Below are 20,665 nucleotides of genomic sequence, written 5' to 3' on the forward strand. Positions count from 1 at the left end.
AAAAAAAAAAATTGACTAGCGCCATCTAGCGGCCAAAAAAACAACTACGTGCAAATTTAGCGCTCTTCACACAATTCACTCTGTGTAATCACTATCTGAGTATCTGTAACACCTTTATTGGTGATTGTTTCACATTTCATACGTGTCTTGCTTGTCGTACAAAATTTCTTTTTCAGCTATATAAGTGAAGTAAAATGGTTAAGCAGATTACCCGGGAGGAATTACAAAATCTTTTAGGTAAATAAATAATGTAGGCTCCTAGGTAGTGTTTAGTGTCACCTTACCAATCCTATTACGAAGTTAAAGAAGAAGAAACCTACAACAGGCATTAGGGTTAGCCAATAGTTACGTGGCGCTAAATTGATAGACGACTAATTAAGTAGTAAGCGTTGGATGGTTCCAATAAATTTGTTGTTGCGGATGTTGAAAGTCAGCTCCATTCGTAACAAAATAAGCCCCGTAAAGTTCACGATGCTGGAAAGATTGCGATGCCGAAAGATTAGCCTGTGCCAATTAATGACGACAGTTCAGTATGGCTAGACTAGAAGACAGCTTGTCTGAGTCAGATAGCGCTTAATAATTTAAACTTGAGAGAATAACGTGATATGCATCCTCACATTTCTTGGGGCCCATCATCATGCGTCGGTAAACTAAGCTACTCTGTAATTTACTTGGTCTAAAAAGTAGAAAATTGATCGTTCCAACAGACTGGAGTAGCATTTTTTGTGTGAGTTCTGGCTGTCACGAACGTAGAAAGCAAATAAGGGTGACATCTAAATAACGTTTATGAGTTCAAAAGTTTAGATTGTAAAGTTAATCACAAACACAAGTCGTGTTTTAAGTAAATAACGACACGCGCGATTGCACTTGATAAAAGACCGTCCTTCTGTTCATTCTGTTCATATTACAGAACCGATCTGGCAAGGGACGAATGGCCATCGTAATATATCTGGCTATCAGGGCTCAGATTCAATAACGAAGCGTGAGGTTGAGCAATCGATGAAGACCTCCTTGTTCCCGTTCCAGACGGCCCTGGACGGCCCAGTTACCTGAATGCCAGGATTTAATTTCTTAAATCTTGATTCGTATCTAGATTGTTTTTCAAGAAGCTGGATTAAAAGAAATTTTGTACGACAAGCAAGACACGTATGAAATGTGAAACAATCACCAATAAAGGTGTTACAGATACTCAGATAGTGATTACACAGAGTGAATTGTGTGAAGAGCGCTAAATTTGCACGTAGTTGTTTTTTTGGCCGCTAGATGGCGCTAGTAGATTCTTTTTTTTTTTTTTTTTTAACATTTTTTTTTTGTGTCGGTTTCGGCGTGCCATAGTGGTAGTACGACGAATACGATTCCAATTTCATTAGAACCATAGCCAGTGACATCTAGCGTTCGGAGTTGAGGATAAACTAATTTGAATATTTATTTTCGATTACCAATGAATTTCCTTAGCTCGGTGAATATTCCGTTACCAATTAAGTCCTTTATAGCTGAGTGAATATTTTCAAAGGTAATAAAACGAGCGTTGTTCAAGGTTTTGAATGTCAAGCCAGTCAAGCACTGGATTTCTTTCGAGTTGTACACCAATGAAATTGAAACAGTTGCCGAGAATGTTTAACTGCTCTATAACACAATATATTACCTTCAAAGAAATAGCTCGATTACATCAATTGATTATAAGAAAAGGGTTATATAAATATACAAATAAGTATATCTGCGATCTCTATGACTAGGAATATATGGTTGAGCTCTTTGTGTCATCATATTACCTTAAACAATTTAAAGATTTCTTAAAATATACAGGTCGACATTTAAAAAATTGCGAAAAGCATATGAAGCAGGGCTCAGATAATTTGAAAATTTCGAGTGCAATTTTAACAGATCTTTCATTACTGTTGGAAAGTGACGGAATGGTCAGCATTCACACTAGAGATACTATAGCCTGTAACACTGTCGGGACTTCGGAGCGAGACTGCGTACAACGGATGAATTGGAGTTGAGCTAATATCTAGCTGAGTACTGTCATAGAAGCCGTTTGCCTAAGAAAAAAATGAACAGTCAAAAGGAGTGAATGCTCAGCCAGTAAGAGAACCAATCTATTTACCTGATAGATGTAATCAGAATCCGCTTTGAGGGACGAGAACGAGTGTTGGTGAGGTAGAGAAACGCTCTCCTCCTCTCCAGAATCGTCAATTTGGGATTTGTACGAAAATAAAAGTACCGGCTGGGCGACACTACAATTTCAAAATATTATTTCACAATTTTTAACAGAGTAATAATGTAACTTGATAAGCACCTGAAAAAATCTGACAAAAAAGTGTAATAGACAAAAGGTGTCAGCAGAGTGTAATAAAGAAGAGTGGTGACGTCGACTATGCACAGCCCACATTCCGTAACACGATAGAGAAGTAGTCCACTGCCCACACATTGGATTCCGTTAAGTCCAGATAGGATTGCAACGTAGTAATAGAAATTCTTTTTAGTTGGCAAAGCTAGTCTTTCTCTTAATCTTGACCAGGGGAGAAGTGTGATGATTGCATAAACCTGAAACAAAAATTGTTTTTGAAAATGAAAGGGATTATTCTGTTGATCAGATTGATTCAAATTCATCCATACTTACTGATGCAAAAACTATGGATGAAACAAACCAAAACATCATTCCACCATGGCCAAACAGATCATAATCCTTTGTATGCACATGAAATGATTCATCTGGAGAAACAAATTCTAGAGCTCCTTGACTAACTGAGAATGCTAGAGAAATACACGAGGTTGCCAAAAGGACTCTTCTTATACTTGTTTTACTTTCAAGATGACCTAAAGAAGAAATGTATTAAAAATGGCATCTTACTTCCATATTGTTGATAAAACCTACCAAAAGCAAGTCCAAAAATCACCACACTCATTTCTGTAGAGAGAAGGAAAAAGCGCACTACTATCCACAACACTTTGTCTGCATAGTCTCCTGCAGCTAAAGAGGCGTTCACAGTCATTGAGACTATGCAACGAATCAGACTTATGAGAACATTAAGAACCACCTATGAAAACACACATGAATTATGGAACAACTATTTCATTTAATTAACTGTAAATTACCAAACTAAAGAATGTGGCGAAAATAGGGCTTGATGTAGCTCTTAATTTCAGTCTAGCTCTGTTGAATCGCACAAGCATAAACAAGAAGAAAATAAAGTTGGGGATGAAAATGGCCAAATCCCAAATCCTGACTCTGAAAAAATAAAAACACGTGAAACAGAAATAATTCGATTTTTCACTCCACAAATGCATTGATTTTACCGTGAATATCCCACTTCATAATAAAGAATCCACTTGCAAAAAAAATCTTCATCACTAGGCTGAACTGGTTGAATCGTTGTGTTTTCCGGAGATTCTAAGGGAAACTCTGTGTTCATCCTTGATTAACTAGGATCAAAGGATCAATTACAACTTTTGGCACGAAACAAAATATCGTGATTTTGGGTAAAAAGTTAACAGTCAAGACCGTGGTAACTGGTAAAGACCATTGGAGATTCGACTACTACAACAGAGACCCAGTCTCGTGTGACAGATCTCAGTGTGTTTACAGCTTGCAGGCCTGTAAGGTGGGCGGTGGGGGCGAATGGGCTATTCCACGGATTAATAAAACAAAAATATCAATAAATAGAATAATAAATGCTGATTCAAACTGGATTAATTGTTTTTAGTGATATGTATTAGTTAAGAAGCTATTTCCATATTGATTTCAGAAGGAGGGGTAAAAATGGGAGCAATGGTGGTGCTATCTAGCGCCCAACACCTAAGCTCTTGTAAACGAACAAAATACAAAAGTCAATAAGACATGAGCAAATGGCTATCGACCTATCGTTTGGACTTTGGATATCAGAAGGGGCAACAGCCGCAACATTTCACACGAAGAAAAAAAAAAAACGCAAAATGAGTTTATTTACTCTAATATCGCGTACGGATAATATACGGAAGTTGAGAGCCGCAGTTGAGCATGCACCGGATGTGGTCAATTTCGGAATGTTTGTTGAAGACGACTTTAAAGTAATTCACGAAAAAACGATCGGCGCTACGAACCAGTCAATTAGAGTCCCTCATTTTCCCGTGAGAAAATCGCCATTTTAGTTCCTTGGTGAATTTTATGTCGAATTCTAAACTATAAGTTATTGTTCATTATTTTCCGTTTACGAAAATTCGCCGGTATAATAAAGACACCCAATTGGCGTCACTGAGCACAAATTGCAGTTGGCCGATGATGATCTTGTTATCACCAAAATAAAAATGACATTAAACTTTGTGTTTTTTTCGAACCCATTCTAATTATTTGATGTGGTGATATCGTGTGAATTGGTGCGTAACTCGACGTACAGATGGCATTGGCCTTGTTGTTCGCTCATTATTGTTCTGTTGATTATATACCTTGCTGCTGCGTACTGCTGTTGTTCTTGTTGATTAATCAAAATTAATTGGGCGTGACAAGTCAACGTACTTAACCCTTTTCAATTACAATCATTAGTGTGCGTCTAGCGTGAAAATGAGTTGATTTCAGGCATTTCCAGTTGAGAGAACGATATGTACTCGTTTCCTCAATTATGCCAACGAATCTAACTGTCGATCTACATATTTTAGTCCAGTGTAGTCTACATGTAAATACAGGCAACATGACATTTGAAAAGAGTTTCAATATAATACCTCCCAGTTGGCTGTGAAGCAAAACAGACGACGACAATAGATTCTTTTGTGTTGATTGTCAATTGCCATCGTCCATAGGCTAACGGTAAATTATTGACTGTATCGAAGAACAACGTCTATACTACTACAAGAAAAGGTGCATACTCCTATGGTACAGGGAGAGGAGGAGGAACAAACTTTAAGAGCTGGAGGAGTTGTATAGTTTCCTGGTGCAGCAACCAACCGGACCATCAGTTGCAAGTCCACCGCGGTCCGAGTCGCACACAACCTCCAAACACGTCCGACCAAAATTCAATTGATTGACAATTTTTTGAAAAAAACAAGTGGCATTTATTCATAATGTACGTCGTATAAAGTTATCACCGTTATTCATTGTCATCACTTTTATAGTGAACGTGAGTTATTAATCCCAGAGCAGATTAGGAGGAGGTGAGTTTGATCATCTGACCCACGACAGGTGGGTGCAAAGACCTTTTTCTAGTTCTTCATTTTTATTTTGTTATTTTCTGGCTTCCTGGGTGTATATGACACTGAATGTTTCTTCCAAGGGACTTGTTGGGGTTTTTCTGTTGGGTGCTCTAGAATCATTCGAGTTAAAATTGGGTTTTTTTCAGGGAAAAAATGTCGAGGTATAAAAATGTGTTGAGCTGCTAGCACAGGTGGCCGTGAATTAGCCATGAAGAAAATGGCTGATCTCGTAACGGTACTTTGCGATGTATCTCGTCGCCCCCCCACACCATTTTCTGTTTATACTTCCGTGTCTGTGTGGAGGGCACTGGCCCGACTATACAGCCTTTTTCTTTTGGTAGAATAATAACAAGCCGTCGTTTTAAACGCTAGAAAGTAATCAATTGATGGTGGTGTTGGTCAGAGAAAGAGAAAAGGACTAGAAAGTGTTTTCTCCGTGCTCTTATTGAACTCTTCAAACCATATCTAATATAATGAAATAGTACCTCACTATTTCACATTTTTCAAACTGGCCCCCCTCCCTGCGGATGGATTTAAAATTTAGATAGAGAGAAAATAGAACTTTCTCTCTAAAATACCCCATGAAGAGGTCATGAACCTTGTGGCAAGGATGAGTCGCCAAAGGTCAAGGAACCTCAAATTGTATTTGTCTTTTATTAGTTTAAACCAACTTGTCTTTTATTTTGATCGTTTTATATATCGAGCAGGAAAAAATACGACTGGACATTTTCATCTGGCAATCTCATCATGACTATTTACATTCTAGTGGCTCTACTGTCGGCCAGTTTCGTCACCATCTACGGTAAGAAAAATACGATAAAATAAAACTATAAACAATTTCACCGAGAAAGTGACGAGCTTTCTAATAGACTTTTTTATCTTTTCTGAAATATTTTGAGTTTTAAAAAAGAGTTATTTGATATTTGTGAAAATATGTCGAGTCAAGTGTGACCTAGATTCGCTTGTTCCATGTCTAGTAGTAGTAGTAGATGTGCTATCGTTTTTCTTGTATTTCTAAGGCCAGAGGCGAGTTGTTGATCGCCTGACCCCGATAGACATATTTGCGGGTTGTTTTTTTAATGCTGATTTTTCAATTTTACGCAGGCAACCCGTTGGACCAGCCATTGCCACTCAATTCCGACTTTTGGGAGAACAAATCGCAATACTATTCGCACGGAACATCCAGTGACGAAGATGTCCGATTGGCTGAAGAAGTCGTCGCCCATCGACTCCAATTAAAACACGACGACAAGAGTCGACGATTAGAAGCTCAACTGGAACTTATCGCTCCGGTGGTGGACAAGGCCGAGCGCAAATGGGCCGAACTGGTCGACGATGTGGACCATTTGAATTTCACGGCTATCGAATGGGAAATTGAAAACGAATTGCCCGAGCCCAACGACCGCACTTGGCGTAAAGGACGTGAGCGGGGTCGAGGGGCACGTGGATTGCCGGCCTTCCTGGGCAACGCTGTCAAATTGTTCGACCTCAAACAGGTCGTCAAAGAATTGGAAACATCTGTGATGACGTCAGTTTCCTGCTCGGCTTGTAAAGCAGGTACCACTACAATCTCAAACGGGATAATATAATCTAAACCCGTTACGTCATTCCATCAACATTTCAACAGGTGTCGGTTTGCTGCAGCATTACGTCGATTCCGGCAAGTCGACGGATGAAATCGTTCACGCCTCCACCAAACTGTGCATGAGTCTGAAAATCGAATCACGCCGAGTGTGCGAGGGCATCATCCTGGCCATGGCCGACGAAGTTGTTTTCGTCCTGTCCAGGCTCATTCTGACGGCCGATGAAATTTGCGGTTTCGTCATTGGCGACGTTTGCGCCATCCCTTACAATCCGTACCACGACTGGGAAGTGGCCCTGCCGCCCATTCCCAAACCGGCCCTCATTAGCCAACAAATGCCCAACGGCGGCGTCAGCAGCCCACCGTTGAAGGTCCTTCACCTGTCCGACACCCATTTTGATCCGTACTATCACGAAGGAAGTACAGCCAATTGCAACGAGCCACTTTGCTGCCGGCTGACGGACGGCATTCCCGATTCGCCCACTAACGGGGCTGGACGCTGGGGTGATTACCGTAAATGCGACACGCCCAGGCACACCATCGAAAGCATGCTCCAACACATTGCCAATTACCATCAGGTTTGATTTCATTTATTATTTTAAATTTGAATTGATTAACTTATCGATTAAAAAATTAGGATATCGATTTCATCATTTGGACGGGCGATTTGCCTCCTCACGACGTCTGGAATCAAACACGCAACGACAATCTTTACGTTTTGCGTGAAACTGTCCGCCAATTGACCTTCTACTTTCCCAATACGCGAATTTTCCCCGCCCTGGGCAATCATGAAAGCGCACCTGTCAACAGGTGAGTGCCTATAATAATACAAAAGTCAATATAGAGTCTTAAACAGCATTTGATGACTAGTTTCCCGCCACCCAACATCGAGGCCACTCACACGATGGATTGGCTCTACGACGAACTGGATCTCCTCTGGCGACGATGGCTGCCCGATTCCACTTCGCCCACCGTACGCAAAGGCGCCTTTTATTCGGTACTCGTCAGTCCAGGCTTCCGAATGCTTTCATTAAACATGAACTATTGCAACAACAAAAACTGGTTCGTCTGTGCTAAACTTGTTTTATCAAATGTTTGATTCGATTTAAAAAAAAACGAGTTTATTTTATTGCCACAGGTGGTTGCTGCTCAACAGCACAGATCCAGCCCAGGAGCTTCAGTGGCTCGTTTATGAACTTCAAAGTGCCGAGCTCAAAGGCGAAAAGGTGCACATTCTAGGTCACATTCCCCCTGGGCACAGCGATTGCCTCAAAGTTTGGTCTCACAATTATTACCGAATCGTCAACAGGTATCTTATAAACATGAATTCGATAAGTGAATAATAATTTAAAACATTTTATCCGCGATAGGTACGAGGCTACCATCAGCGGCCAGTTTTTCGGCCACACTCATTTCGACGAATACGAAGTCTTTTACGACGAAGTCTACCGCGGACGGGCCTCCAGCATCGCCTACATCGGACCTTCAGTCACGCCTTATTACGGCCTCAATCCAGGCTACCGAATCTACCACGTCGACGGGTATGGAATTTCAACTATTTTTTAAAAAATTCCCGCGTGATTAAATTCATTTGACGGTTTATTAGCAACTACGCTGGGACGTCGCGAATGGTTGTCGATCACGAAACGTGGATCATGGACCTTCAAGAAGCCAATCGGCACAATGTCGATTCGCCACGATGGTACCGCCTTTACACGGCCCGTGAAGCTTTCCGCATGCCGTCATTGACGCCCCAAGATTGGGACCATTTGGTCCACCGGATGACCTACGACGACAATCTCTTCCAAACTTATTACAAGTATAAAAATCCTTTTTAATTCCAATTTTGTTTTTAGACTGACAGTTTTGTCTATTGTAGGTACTATTGGAAGGCGTCACCTGTGCGGCCCAGCTGCGATGCCGATTGCAAGAAGCGGTTGCTGTGCGATCTGAAATCGGGTCGATCCAACGATCGGAAATTGACCTGCCAAGAAATCGAGGAGCGAATCGACAGCACCAAAAAGAGTTCCTCGTGGAAAACGTGGCTCTTCAATGGGTTCGCTATTTCATCCGTTTTCACTTTTTTGGGAGGATTTGGCTGGCTGGGCGACTCGGTTGGATCTTTCTTCTAAAAAATAATCTTCCAATTGCCTCATTTCGGTCGACATCTGCGGGAATCTGTTTTTTTAATTTAATTTTTCCGGTGCTGGTATTTTTCTTTTCTTCCATTTTTGAAAAATTGTTATTTCCTTGGCTGTAAGTTTATAACGCTTATATTTCAGCCCACCAGTGTGTGTACAACCATTTCTATTGTCTTGTAACGATTCTCAATTGATTGGACAGAGTTTCAGTGTTGGCACTTGGTTTCACCTTACCACATCTGCCAGCCCTATTCGGTTGATCATCAGAGAGAGCCTTTCCGTCTGGATTTTGTTGAAAGTGATACTCGACTTTTTTTCGTACCATATTAAAAAGAGGAAACAAATTCCATTTTCTACCGCATATTATTGTTGCCCGTGTACATAAATTAAAAAATGATGAAAAAAACAAATTAAAAAATTATTGAATCGTGTTTCCCATCATAATATGGCATTCTGTATTTATTCACGATTATTATATTTGGCATCAACACATGAGTATAGACACATACTTAAAAGAGGGAGAGCATTATTATGTTTCCAAAGAAAGTTGTTCGGTAAATTTGTTTGAAAAGAGTATAGCGCCAAGGCACGAAAGAGAAATGCCAATTTCTGTTGGAATGAGAAGGTTGTTGGTCTTCTTTGCAAAGTTTTTTAAAAAGGCAGTTTCGGATGAGCAAAATGGCGATTGAGCAATTGATAAAAAGGAAAGAAATTTTTTTTCATGACAGATAAAATCACGCTCTCTGAAGTTTGGTACCAAACCGAAATAGAAATTAAATATAGTATAAACAAAAGAGGACACAATAAGAAAAATAATTTGCAATGTAAAAACCAATGTACAAAAAGAGTATTTTCCTTAAAAAGAAAAGACCGGGCCGTGTGCGATTCGGGCGAGCTCAAATAAATTGAAAAAATAGGACAGACAAGAATGAAGGAGAAAATAAACAAAAATAAAAACATTTTGAAGAGGAACAATTTCTCATCTGTGAGTTGCAAACAGTTTCGCTTTCGTAACGGGCCGACTACTTCCGATTTTACGCCCGGAACGTTGAGAACAGCGTTGACATTCCACCAATTTGGGATGATGGAGCCGGACGGCGATGAGGCTACGGCAAGTGTGACAATTTGTGACGCAATGATGTTCAGACAATGTCCTGGTCATACCAATCAGTGTCTGAAGCTGGCGAGGAATGCTGTTCATGTCGACGCTTTCCAACGGAGACGGGACCGTCCAGACGACTCCACTCTGCGTTAGAGGCATCACATTTTGAATGGGGCGGAGGACTCCTCCATAAGGCCGGCCGTCGTTGTTGTGGCTCAACGTCGTTCGATTCTCACCGTTTTGCTGGGTGCAAATGAGAAATTTCGACAGCCGTTTGAGGCAAGATTGATCATCACATACAGCTCCACAATATTCATCTGAAACTTGACAGAGCCTCATGAGATCTTCATCGCCAAGGTACATCAGGATTCTTTGGATGGAGGGTGTACAGCGACTTCTGATCAAGCAACTCAGAACGTCATTTGGACACTCGGTGGAATCTTGATCAAGGGCAGTTGTCCCCCTGTTGAGAGGAACCCGATCTTCTGTGAAACTTGACCTGCTTGACGAAACTGATTGAACAGGAGTATCTAGCACTGGGTCTAAATTGGATGTTGTGTAGGGTAAAATTGAGTCTTCGGTGAGTGGAGTGCTGCAATAAAGGCGTGATGATGAATCTGAGACATCTGACGATGGAGTGAAAGAGTTGGTTAATGAGGCAAAGCTGGACTGGTAGCCAGAATCTGCTGTCCGATTAAGAGAACTCTCATGAAGTCTCGAGAAACTGCTCATCATCAGTGGTGTAAGCCTAGGGTTGCCCCTCACACTGCCAGGATATCTTCCAGTCATTTCTAATGTGACAAATAATGGACAATAATGGAAATTATTCAACAATTTTGAACAAATTTGAAAATTTCAGTCAAAATGGCAGTTAACATTCGTTACAAAAAGGCAGTTGGTGTGACGACCTTGGAAACATGGGTTTGAATAATTTAAAGTTTATAAAGTGATAAACTTACTGTGTTTTAAAAAGAGCCAAGTATTAGTTCTTGGTCAGCTTTTGCTCGTGTATCTAAGACATGTGAATTAATATTCTATAAAATTGCCTCACACCGATAACGTGACGTGAGGCACTGAGCGTCGACAGCAGTTTGGACTGTTTGGTTTTGAATTCGAAATAAGCCCAACGGTATCCTAGAGGGGGTTACTGGTTAGCGTTGCCATATTTATCAAATGTTGCTTACTTTTTTCTTTTACGTCTTTCAACGTGCATTTTTCTCTGCACTTCTTTTTATTTTCGTAAAATAAATTAAAGAAAACAGTGTTAATTTTTGGTAATTTAACAAGTAGGCCGTAAACGTTTATTATTTTCTAGCGTTTTCAACGGTTTATGCATCTGGATTTTATACTCGAGTCGAGTGTCAAGAAAGTTAACGCTATTTTCGAAACTATTTGAATTCTTGGAATTTTGTCAAATTGGAAGTCGGTATTTCCGCAGTATTTTCGTATGAAATTTTTGCAAATAACGGTTGTAAACAACTAAATGTTATTTTTTAAGAAATCCTTGTGTAGTTTGGCCACAAATAGCAGAGTCCACCACTACTAGCGTGATCTTTATCTGCGGCTAACAGAAAATATTTTTTTCCATTTTTCTATCCCGTTTTTCTTGTTTTTTTTGTTTTCTACAAGAGTCTGACACGACGACCGTTAGATGGCGAGGATCAAAAACTAATTTCATCACTAATAGATGGCGTCTGTCCCAAAATGATAAATAATTCCCCTCCCCCAACTCCCCCCCTTTTTTCTTTTACCGTGAAAAGTGCGCGGTGATTCCCAACAAACCTCCTTCCCATCCTTTTCCGCCTCCTACTCGTAGCGGAAGAGGAGGGGGGGAAAACTACGCAGTTAAAAAGTGTCTTGAGGGGGAAGGGGTGCTATCGAGTGGAGTGGGTGGGTGACTGGGTGAATGAATAAGGCTTTCCTCTGACTCAGTGCCAACACACATACGTTCTTCTTCCACACACATATCCCAACGCGTATACATATTTATATATAAATTGTTCATTTCTCTGCTCTGTTGTTTCATATGAGAAAAATGTCGAAATTTATTTAACGAGCAGCACATCCTTTTTGGCTGAACTTTCGTCACGACGTGGTGGCTGCTGCTGGTCAGATATAATAAAAAGAGATTTTCGGTTAAAAGGAAAAACAGTCAAGTGACGTACTACTAGGCTGTGGCCTGTGGGCTGGGGAAAATACCACCGGTGAATGGTCGCCCATGTTATATACACTCCTCCTCTCCCTTTATCCTCTCATTCGTTTCACACACGAAAGGAAGAAGAAAGAGGAGAGAGAACTGAGAGAGGGGCTATCCCTTTTGGCGTTTCAAAACAAAATCCCCCAAAAAGTTTCGTTTCCCCAGTTAGACGGGAGCATCTCACCCGGTTGGACTCGTTGAAATTTTGCGCTATACCTATTTTTGAGTGTGTGTTTTAATTTCATCAAGTTTTTTAATTCAACATAAAAGAGTTTTGTTTGGTGTGTCATGTGACTGTTAATCAATTTTCGACAATGGCCATGGGGATAAGATAGTCGCCGAAGAAAACATTTTTGTTTTTACATTTTTAAGTAGACAAAAATTGTGTCTCCCAACACCTGTCATGCCACGACGGAGAGGATCGACCAACGCTGGACGTCGTACCACCAGTAAGTTTTTTTAAATTATCTATTTCCAACGTCACCTATCGAATCTATTTGCAATGACGTCACTTGAAATTGAACTAGTAGACGCTTTAAAGAATTTCTGGAAACTTGGTTTCAACCAGTTCAATCGTTAACTTTTTGTGTATATTTATTTTTATTTTGAGAAGAGTCGCCACGATGAGTCGTGTATGTGAATGGTTGAATTCCCACCCACCCACCCACCTCCTACAAGGTTGGCACAGTGCCGGCCACCAGACCCTCTCCAGACTGCATCCTCCTCCCACCCTCGGCATCACCCACCGTCGTTTACTTGTCCGCTTTTTTTATTCCTGTTTTTCTCACGAAAAATTGATAACGATTAGTCCCGATAACATTTTTAATGCAACTAGTATGAAAAATAATTTTTAGTTGAAAATAATATTTAAAAAATGGAATAGATTCGAGTTGAGGAATCCCCCGCAGTTTTTCGGTTGGTTGGTGGCAGCACTGGGCGTCCTTGAACGAGTACGTCCGAACCCATAGACAAAAATTGTCGTTGGACGACGACGACAAGGAAACGCACACAACTTGTATTTTGTGTGTCGGGGAATTCAAGTGCCCTGAATTTATAATCAGAATGATTTCTCCTTAAAACTCGTGCGGTCAGACATTAAAAAAAAGATTGGGCGCCAGACGAAATTGGCAGTTGTCAAAATGGCGCCGACGACGTACGACGGAGAATGTGCGGGCAAATGGCCAAAACGTCGAAAAAGATTGTCGTCGTTTGCTACTCTCAACTTGTGAGAAAAGAAAAGCCCCAACATGGGGTTTCTCATATTATTATTTTGTAGGCCTCCTTTTTCTACGAAATTCCGTCCAGCACACACACACACACCTGATGTCGGAATGTTGTGGAAAGAAGAAGGAAGAAAAATAAAAAAGATAAAGGAAAAAAGATGGCGGTAGCCACCAGGCCACCACGTTAGGGGGGGATAGCCCGGGTGGGTTCGCGCAAGGGTTTCCCTCCCACCACACCAGCCTTGCCTTCAACCTTGACAGCCTCCGGGGGGAATTGGACTCTGTTCTCTCATTGGTTTAAAACGATCAGCAAAAGATTGGGAGGAATGCGCGCGCCCTCCCCTTTTTCCCGCCGACAGCCACGTCTCCCCCCCCCCATTCACCGTGGTGGCGCGCGATGTTGCCACTTTGCCCGTAATTTTAATTTCAAAAAAAGATGACGGAATTGATAATGAAAAATCAATCACACACACACACATACGCCGAGGTCATTTTATATAATCTGTAAACGACATTTCTCTCATATCATCTTGACGCAAGTTATTGGACTTTGATTGCATAGGAAAAGTTAAAAGCCGCTGCTGTTTTGGTTTGGCTGGGGTCGCCCCTAGTCTATTTTCTGGTTCTAACGGATCCGTCCAAAAGTGTCTGGTTTTGGCTCGTATATTTTAGGGCTTTTGTGTTGTATTCAATGGAGAATGAGGAGGAGGGTGGTAGAAGGAGGAGGTTGTTGTGTGACTACATTCCATTTTGACTGCTGTTCTCCGCAGACCCGCCATTGAGGCGCCAACGCGTTACCCTGCCGACAGTCTCATCTTCTTTTCCCTCAAAAAATATTATTAGATTTAAATTAATTCATAATCAAACACAATCGGGTTATTATATTATTTGGTCGTTTTATTTTATTTAAAAAAAGAACAAATGGCGTAGTTGTAACACACACAAGTGGGTGAATTTAGTCATCCGGTCAAATACCTTGAGGGCATTAGCCAGAAGGAGAAAGGGGCCACATCGTCGTCAACTCTGTAAATAAACAAAGTGCAACTGCGGATGGAGGAATGGAATGTGACCTTGCCAAACAGGTCATCCGGCAAGAGCCCCCGTTGTCAAGGTTTCCTTCTCACCTCAAGGCTCTTTTCACCTGTCTCTCCTCTTTTATCCCCCCCCCCATTCTTATACCCACCACCACTTGATGATTCAATTCAATGGGATTTCCCTCACACACTAAGAATTAACATTTTTCCTATTTTATTTTGGACATTCTCGCAGTTGACGATGGACGTTGCAACGGCAATAATAAGAAACCCATGGCGCCTATCCGAGCTGCCAAAGTCACGGCACCCGCCGTCTCACCGTCACAATCAGGTACAATCATTTGAAAATCTAAATTCCATTATCAGCTCTTATCTAATCTTTAATTCTTTTATTTTTAAATATAAAGTCAACGAAGCTACTCCGGAAGCCACTCAATCCAGCGATCTTGGCTATTTGCACAAGAAATTCAAAAAAGTAGCCGCCACTTTTTCAACTACTCCGGAACCGGCTCTTCCGGTGGCGGCTGATCCCCCGACGGATGAATCATGTGCTGTTGTTGTTGTTGATCCAGCCAAAAAGGAGGAACAACAACCCGATAGCAATGGCTCGTCGAAATCTTCCAGTAAAGGTGGCCGGTATGTTTGTCACTACTGCCAACACGCCTGCGCAAAGCCCAGCGTCCTGGAAAAACACATCCGGGCGCACACAAACGAACGGCCCTACCCGTGCGTTCCGTGCGGATTTGCTTTCAAAACCAAAAGTAACCTCTACAAACACTGCAAGTCACGCACACACGTTCTCAAATTGGAAGAAAACGGAACGGCCCATCCGCAGTTAACTGGATCAGCCGGAATCATCATCGATCCGGTCGAAGGCGGAAGTGACGATACTTCAGACGACAATGTTATGCTCGACGACAGTGACGAAGGAGAGCCACTGGTTGTTGTTGTTCCGCCACAGCCGGCCGAAATCATCGTGTCCGTTTCATCCGCACCATCCACTCCGGAGAAATTCAAAACGCCGTACAAACCCAAATTTCATAATTTAAAAAGTTCAGACGACATTTTAGAAACTCCACCGACCACCGATGAAGGACGGCCCAGCCCTGGATTCCTGCACGAAAGGATCAGTCAAATCATCAGCAAGAATCAAGCCATTGTCGAAACGCTGGATCCGATTTGGCCCAGGCGATATGTCCGCCAATCCAGTCGAGACAATAAAGAAACGGCCAAAAGTCCCCGGCCGGACATTGTCATTTCATCTCCATCAATCAAGAAATCCGGTCTAGCCGGAAGAGAAAGAAGTTGCAGTTTAAGTTTGGTTCCGCATGCGGATCAGACGACCGACTCGATGGTTCTGGCCGTCCCCCCGTCTGTTGCTCCATCGTCTACCCACCGACTGTTGCAAGAGGATGAAAATCAGAGGAAGAGATGCTACTCGGAAGGTCCAGCCGTCACGGAAATTCGCCATTCCGTCCGGAATTTATTGCAACAGTCTCCCAAGCCGCCGCGAACGGACGTTTTCAATCCGCAAAATCCGGAAGGTTCCATCATTAAGGATATTTTGTTAAAAAGTCGCGGATTACTTCCGGCCAACTGCGAGGCTAAAGAATCGGCGGTGGCCGTAGTCGATCCGCCAACGAAAATGTCATCGTCATTCACCGTGAGTGCTCTACTGAATCCGTCCACGACCCGTGCCAAACCCACGGTCGAATTTCCCCATCCACATATCAGTTTAGAACCGGCGGATGATCCGGCAGAACGGCCGCCATCAAAACGATCCAAGATTTCAGACGTTCCGCAATCCGCTCCATTTCCACGTCCGCCAGTCGATCCTGAAATGATCCGATCAACATCGTCGTCTTCTTTTGTCTCCGATCGAATCCGGACGTCGCTTCCGCTTTTCGGAGGTGAAGTGGAGATCCATGATGGTCCCCAGAGGACAGTGTTGCGAATCGATCCAGCGGGTTATGTTGAATCTAATCGATCCAACGGCCAATCTACTGCAACCACCGAGTCGCCGTCCTCGGTTGTCGTGACAAAAGTGTCGAATTTAAATAATTCCGGTGGTTTGTTTCGTCTGCAACCGCAGGAATCCCGCATTTCCGTTTTCCCCGTCATGAAAACCGCCGAAACCAAATCCGGCGGTGATCCAGCCCGTGGCGTCATCATTCATCAACCTTCCGTGCCTTATATTCCGGGAATTCCCGGCCCCTACAGTTCAAGCGGATGGCTTCCGGCTTCCACCATGACGTCTGTCACCGTTTCCTACACCACCACGGCGTGTACCAGCCAATCAACAACAACATCACAACGTCCGGTTCCATCGATTACGGTGCATCCGCCAGCCGCTAGTCTCCTACAACCTCCGCACCCGGAAGAGCGAACGGATAGCGGATTCGACGATGAAGATCCATCCACTCAGGCGTCACCCAAATTCCTTCGCCCCAATTCTTTATCGTTGCAGCCGGGCACGTTCAATTTGAAAAAGAGCAACATGGCCGGCCTGGATCCCCAGAGCGGACAACCCAACATGCTGTGCGTTTCGGGAGCCGGAATGACGCTCATCAGTCCCGAGACGCCTCGTCCGCGCAAGCTATTTCGCCAGTTATATCTCAACGGCCACGCCTACACTTATTTGGGCCTCAAATGCTCGACCAGGGTCTATTTTTGTTGCCTGTCCCGAGCCCAGCCCATGTACGTCCCGCATCATCCCAAATTGTCCATGTATTCGCAATGGAAGACGAGAGCTCCAGCCTCAGCCGGCCCGCCGGGATTGGAAGCCTCCAGCCCGACCCAAACCATGTCCCTTTACGATTCCAGACAACGCCCGACGACTTGTACGACGGCCCAATCGACCGATCACGGCCGGATGATTTTGACTCATTCGTCTTATTGGACCAATCGCGACAGACCCACAACGACGCATTTCAAATTGCAAGTGGCACCCGCCGCCCAGGACGTCGTTCACATTGAAATTCCTCCTGCTCAATCGACTCCGGAAGAATCCCGTCCGCCGGATCAAGTCATCAGTCCAACGATCCAGACGAAACCGGTTCAACCCAAACGAGTGCGGATCTTTGCCGGCGGCTACAAATCCACCGAAGATTACACGTACGTGAGAGGTCGAGGGCGAGGCCGTTACGTGTGCGAAGAATGCGGAATCCGCTGTAAGAAGCCATCCATGTTGAAGAAACACATCCGCACGCACACGGACCTGCGCCCTTACACTTGCCGCCAATGCAATTTCAGTTTCAAAACCAAAGGCAATTTGACCAAACACATGAAATCAAAAGCTCATCACAAAAAGTGCACCGAGCTGGGCATCGTGCCCGTCCCTACCACCGTCGACGAGGCCAACATTGACGAGGACAGTCTGGCCCGGCAGGAAACGCTCAAAAAGATGAAACTGGCCGGCGGGTCCGGCAATGAAGGCGATTCCGATTTAGACGACGATGAAGATGAAGATGAAGATGACGAGGAAGATGAAGAAATTGAAGGTGAAGAGGAGGAAGATGAAACGGAAGATGATCCGCCAGTGACGACTAAATTATTGCCAACTGGACAATTTGAAGATGCCACCACAGCAGCCGAACCGGTTCGTGAAGAACGTGAGCAAGAAGTGGCCAGGAGTTTACTGGATTTAGGTGTTATTGCTCCAGCTGGATGTAAACCCACGACATACCCTTACGCCAGCCATTTCCATCCGCCGGAAGAGGAACAACAACCTTCGGTTGAAATGAAGGAAGAGCCTCCAGCGCCCGTTTGTAAACAACAGCCGATGGATTTATCCACTTCAACCGCTGCTTCATCGGCTCTTTTGGCTTCCATCTATTCGCCCATCGTGAGCGAAACGGCCGCTCGTCGATTATCTCCCGAAAATTGCGTCCAGCCGGCCACCAGCGGCATGCTGCAAGCCTACCTGACGGAAAAAGCTTTGAAGGAGGGACTGATGAAACGTCACCAGGTCAAATTGATGACTCCGCCCTCAGTCGTCGTGGAAAATCCCGTCGTCACTTTATTCCCGACTCAATCCAAATCCAGCCGCTCGGAATTCGTGGTGCCTCTGTCGTCCACTTGTCCGGCGGCCATTCCGACCTCGGTGACGGCCTACAAATTGACAGACGACGGCAAAACGGCGTGCAGCATTTGCAACAAAGTTTTCACGAAACCATCGCAACTGCGATTGCACATCAACATCCATTATTTTGAGCGGCCGTTTCGGTGCGAGGCCTGCGCCGTTTCCTTCCGCACCAAGGGCCACCTGCAGAAGCACAAACGATCCGTGACTCATTTCAATAAAGTCAACATGAATTTGACTTTCGGCACGCCCAGCACGGAGAATCCTCGACCGTTTAAATGTTCCGATTGCATGATCGCCTTCCGCATTCACGGCCATCTGGCCAAACATCTCCGCTCCAAAATGCACATCATGAAACTGGAATGCCTGGGCAAATTGCCCTTTGGCACTTATGCCGAAATGGAACGATCGGGAATCAATCTCAACGAAATTGACACGACCGATTGCCACAATTCACTCGAAAGTCTCCAATCATTGGCCCATCGTCTCTACAAACAAGATCCATCCAAAATCCAGCAATGGCAACAAGAGGTTTCTATCTATTTAAATTCCATTTGAAACTTTTAAAATTAATTCATTTTTGATGACTTAATTAGGCTCAAGTGGTAGCCGAGGCTAATTTGAGGGAACGGACAATTAGCGAATCGTCGGAAGAATTTTCGGATGTTGCGGATGATGAGCTGGATGAAGATGGGGAAGATAGCGACGGCCTTCCGGATGGAGCCGGTGTCGAAGAAGCTCCTCCTCCACGAAAATTGACACCAGTTGAAACACTTCCGGCACAGCCAGAAATGAGCCATCCGCCTCGTGCTGCTGCCGTGTCTCCAGACGCCAGGAAAGCTCCGCCTCCGCCACCAGCCATGTATTGTTCCGCTTGTGGAGATTCGTGCGTTTCCATGGAAGCGTTCCAATCGCACGTCATGGAAAAACATCGGCCTCTGTCACCACCTACGACTAGGACACCCTTCAAGGCTTCTCCTCCCGCAACGGCTCCCGAGTCTCCCGCCAAATTGGCACCACCGTCCAACATCCAGCCAGACATTGGCAGGTATATCTTGTTGCACTCGACTTGGTTTATTCTTTTTACAAATCTCATTTACATTTATAAAAGGGTCGTCAATTTGGCTGTGGAATCGAGACGATCTCCATCCCGCGTGATGGAGACGGGCCCCAAGCCTGGCCCACCCTGGAACCGTGGTCCAGGTGACCTGCAATATGCACAACCCCGTGGTGGCTTTTACAGTGGCCCATCGCATTCATCTTCGACCATGTGGCCACAACCGCGACAGCCAACGATTGGTGACCTCATGAGCCTGGGCAATCCGCTGTCGGCTATTCCACCTCAGTGGCATCAGGATCCAGCCGCCATGGCCTGGATCGCATCCCGCCACATGATGCTGCCGGGTCATCCGCCCACTTATACCACTCCGCACCACTCTGGCGGCCATCACACCACCAACGGAGTAGCCATGCAGCCGCGCCTCTACAGTCCCACCTCCTCGAGTTCTTCCATCGCAGCCAACGACGTCGACGTCGTTTTTCCCTGCGAACTTTGTGGAAAATCTTTCAATGCCAAAGACACACTCCGACAGGTATATTAACATACAAGAAATTGAATCATCTCATCAATTAATACATTTTTTTATTTTTTATTTCTAGCACATGTTGGCTCACGCTCAACCGCGACCGTTCGTTTGTGAGTTTTGCGACGCTGGGTTCACGACTCAGAAGCACCTTGAATCGCATCTGGTTCTGCATCGGCCTCGTACGTCCTGATGATGCCAGTTTGATGACGTCACCCGGTGAAGTGTCCTCTCCACGATGTATATCTCTGATATATAAGCCTCACGATTTTTCGTGAACCGAGAACGTTTGTTTGTTTGTTGTAAATAATTGGCTTTTGCTATAGACACTGTTGGTCGCTTTCTTTTTATTCTTGCTTGTAAATCCCTTTTGCGGTATTTTATCACGTTCTTCAGACATGGCGTAATTCAGAAACATATCAGATTGACCCTAATCTTAATCGAAATGTATAGATGACAACTAAGTTTTGCGTTTACTTTATACCTGCTCAATCAAACTTGTTAATAAACTTATTTTTCAATACGGGATTTATTTTCATTTTTCTCGACTTTCTTT

General features: G+C 43.8%; 4 protein-coding genes across 11 annotated transcripts; 2 read left to right on the forward strand and 2 right to left on the reverse strand.

Annotated features, from left to right (window-relative positions):
- Positions 1–1,616: 1,616 nt before the first annotated feature.
- Positions 1,617–3,924, reverse strand: LOC124194119 (transmembrane protein adipocyte-associated 1 homolog). Its single transcript, XM_046588175.1, has 7 exons — positions 3,301–3,924; positions 3,100–3,232; positions 2,879–3,041; positions 2,624–2,820; positions 2,300–2,547; positions 2,108–2,237; positions 1,617–2,042 (listed from the first exon to the last, which is right to left on the reverse strand). Exons 1-7 carry the CDS (start codon positions 3,414–3,416, stop codon positions 1,893–1,895), a joined length of 1,137 nt encoding a protein of 378 aa, XP_046444131.1. The 5' UTR covers positions 3,417–3,924; the 3' UTR covers positions 1,617–1,892.
- A 471-nt stretch (positions 3,925–4,395) lies between these two features.
- On the forward strand, positions 4,396–9,320 carry LOC124194118 (sphingomyelin phosphodiesterase-like). Of its 5 annotated transcripts, none has more exons than XM_046588173.1 (11): positions 4,396–5,155; positions 5,874–5,968; positions 6,271–6,723; positions 6,794–7,326; positions 7,386–7,558; positions 7,619–7,810; positions 7,887–8,057; positions 8,119–8,289; positions 8,355–8,567; positions 8,628–8,804; positions 9,092–9,320. In XM_046588173.1, exons 2-11 carry the CDS (start codon positions 5,914–5,916, stop codon positions 9,147–9,149), a joined length of 2,196 nt encoding a protein of 731 aa, XP_046444129.1. In that variant the 5' UTR covers positions 4,396–5,155; positions 5,874–5,913; the 3' UTR covers positions 9,150–9,320. The 5 variants fall into 5 exon arrangements, with proteins under 5 accessions (XP_046444129.1, XP_046444126.1, XP_046444128.1 ...); XM_046588172.1 differs by having other exon boundaries at positions 4,410–5,156; positions 5,877–5,968; XM_046588170.1 differs by having other exon boundaries at positions 4,403–5,155; positions 8,628–9,320.
- Positions 9,316–11,552, reverse strand: LOC124194120. Its single transcript, XM_046588176.1, has 2 exons — positions 10,951–11,552; positions 9,316–10,782 (listed from the first exon to the last, which is right to left on the reverse strand). Exon 2 carries the CDS (start codon positions 10,778–10,780, stop codon positions 9,869–9,871), a length of 912 nt encoding a protein of 303 aa, XP_046444132.1. The 5' UTR covers positions 10,781–10,782; positions 10,951–11,552; the 3' UTR covers positions 9,316–9,868.
- A 692-nt stretch (positions 11,553–12,244) lies between these two features.
- Positions 12,245–20,637, forward strand: LOC124194117 (transcription factor HIVEP3-like). 4 transcript variants are annotated; one of them, XM_046588168.1, is made up of 6 exons: positions 12,250–12,637; positions 14,681–14,776; positions 14,853–19,057; positions 19,123–19,574; positions 19,638–20,118; positions 20,186–20,637. In XM_046588168.1, the coding sequence occupies exons 1-6, from the start codon at positions 12,592–12,594 to the stop codon at positions 20,300–20,302; spliced, it is 5,397 nt and encodes a 1,798-aa protein (XP_046444124.1). In that variant the 5' UTR covers positions 12,250–12,591; the 3' UTR covers positions 20,303–20,637. The 4 variants fall into 4 exon arrangements, with proteins under 4 accessions (XP_046444122.1, XP_046444124.1, XP_046444121.1 ...); XM_046588167.1 differs by lacking the exon at positions 12,250–12,637 and adding an exon at positions 13,931–14,522; XM_046588166.1 differs by having other exon boundaries at positions 12,245–12,637; positions 19,123–20,118.
- The last annotated feature ends 28 nt before the right edge of the window (positions 20,638–20,665 follow it).

The sequence above is a fragment of the Daphnia pulex genome, chromosome 5 (genome assembly GCF_021134715.1).
Source record: "Daphnia pulex isolate KAP4 chromosome 5, ASM2113471v1".
NCBI lineage: Eukaryota > Metazoa > Arthropoda > Branchiopoda > Diplostraca > Daphniidae > Daphnia > Daphnia pulex.

What these genes read in the sequence shown, in the direction of transcription:
- LOC124194117 (XM_046588165.1), top strand. Translation starts at nt 14,462, where the DNA reads ATGGAGGAATGGAATGTGACCTTGCCAAACAGGTCATCCGGCAAGAGC. An exon ending in CAAGAGCCCCCGTTGTCAAG is followed by an intron (nt 14,523 to 14,680) that starts GTTTCCTTCTCA and finishes ACATTCTCGCAG; the next exon opens with TTGACGATGGACGTTGCAAC. An exon ending in TCCAGCAATGGCAACAAGAG is followed by an intron (nt 19,058 to 19,122) that starts GTTTCTATCTAT and finishes TGACTTAATTAG; the next exon opens with GCTCAAGTGGTAGCCGAGGC.
- LOC124194119 (XM_046588175.1), bottom strand. Translation starts at nt 3,416, where the DNA reads ATGAACACAGAGTTTCCCTTAGAATCTCCGGAAAACACAACGATTCAA. An exon ending in CATCCATAGTTTTTGCATCA is followed by an intron (nt 2,548 to 2,623) that starts GTAAGTATGGAT and finishes TTTTTGTTTCAG; the next exon opens with GTTTATGCAATCATCACACT. An exon ending in ATTCTGATTACATCTATCAG is followed by an intron (nt 2,043 to 2,107) that starts GTAAATAGATTG and finishes TTTTTTTCTTAG; the next exon opens with GCAAACGGCTTCTATGACAG.
- LOC124194118 (XM_046588170.1), top strand. Translation starts at nt 5,914, where the DNA reads ATGACTATTTACATTCTAGTGGCTCTACTGTCGGCCAGTTTCGTCACC. An exon ending in TATTACCGAATCGTCAACAG is followed by an intron (nt 8,058 to 8,118) that starts GTATCTTATAAA and finishes TATCCGCGATAG; the next exon opens with GTACGAGGCTACCATCAGCG. An exon ending in CGAATCTACCACGTCGACGG is followed by an intron (nt 8,290 to 8,354) that starts GTATGGAATTTC and finishes ACGGTTTATTAG; the next exon opens with CAACTACGCTGGGACGTCGC.
- LOC124194120 (XM_046588176.1), bottom strand. Translation starts at nt 10,780, where the DNA reads ATGACTGGAAGATATCCTGGCAGTGTGAGGGGCAACCCTAGGCTTACA.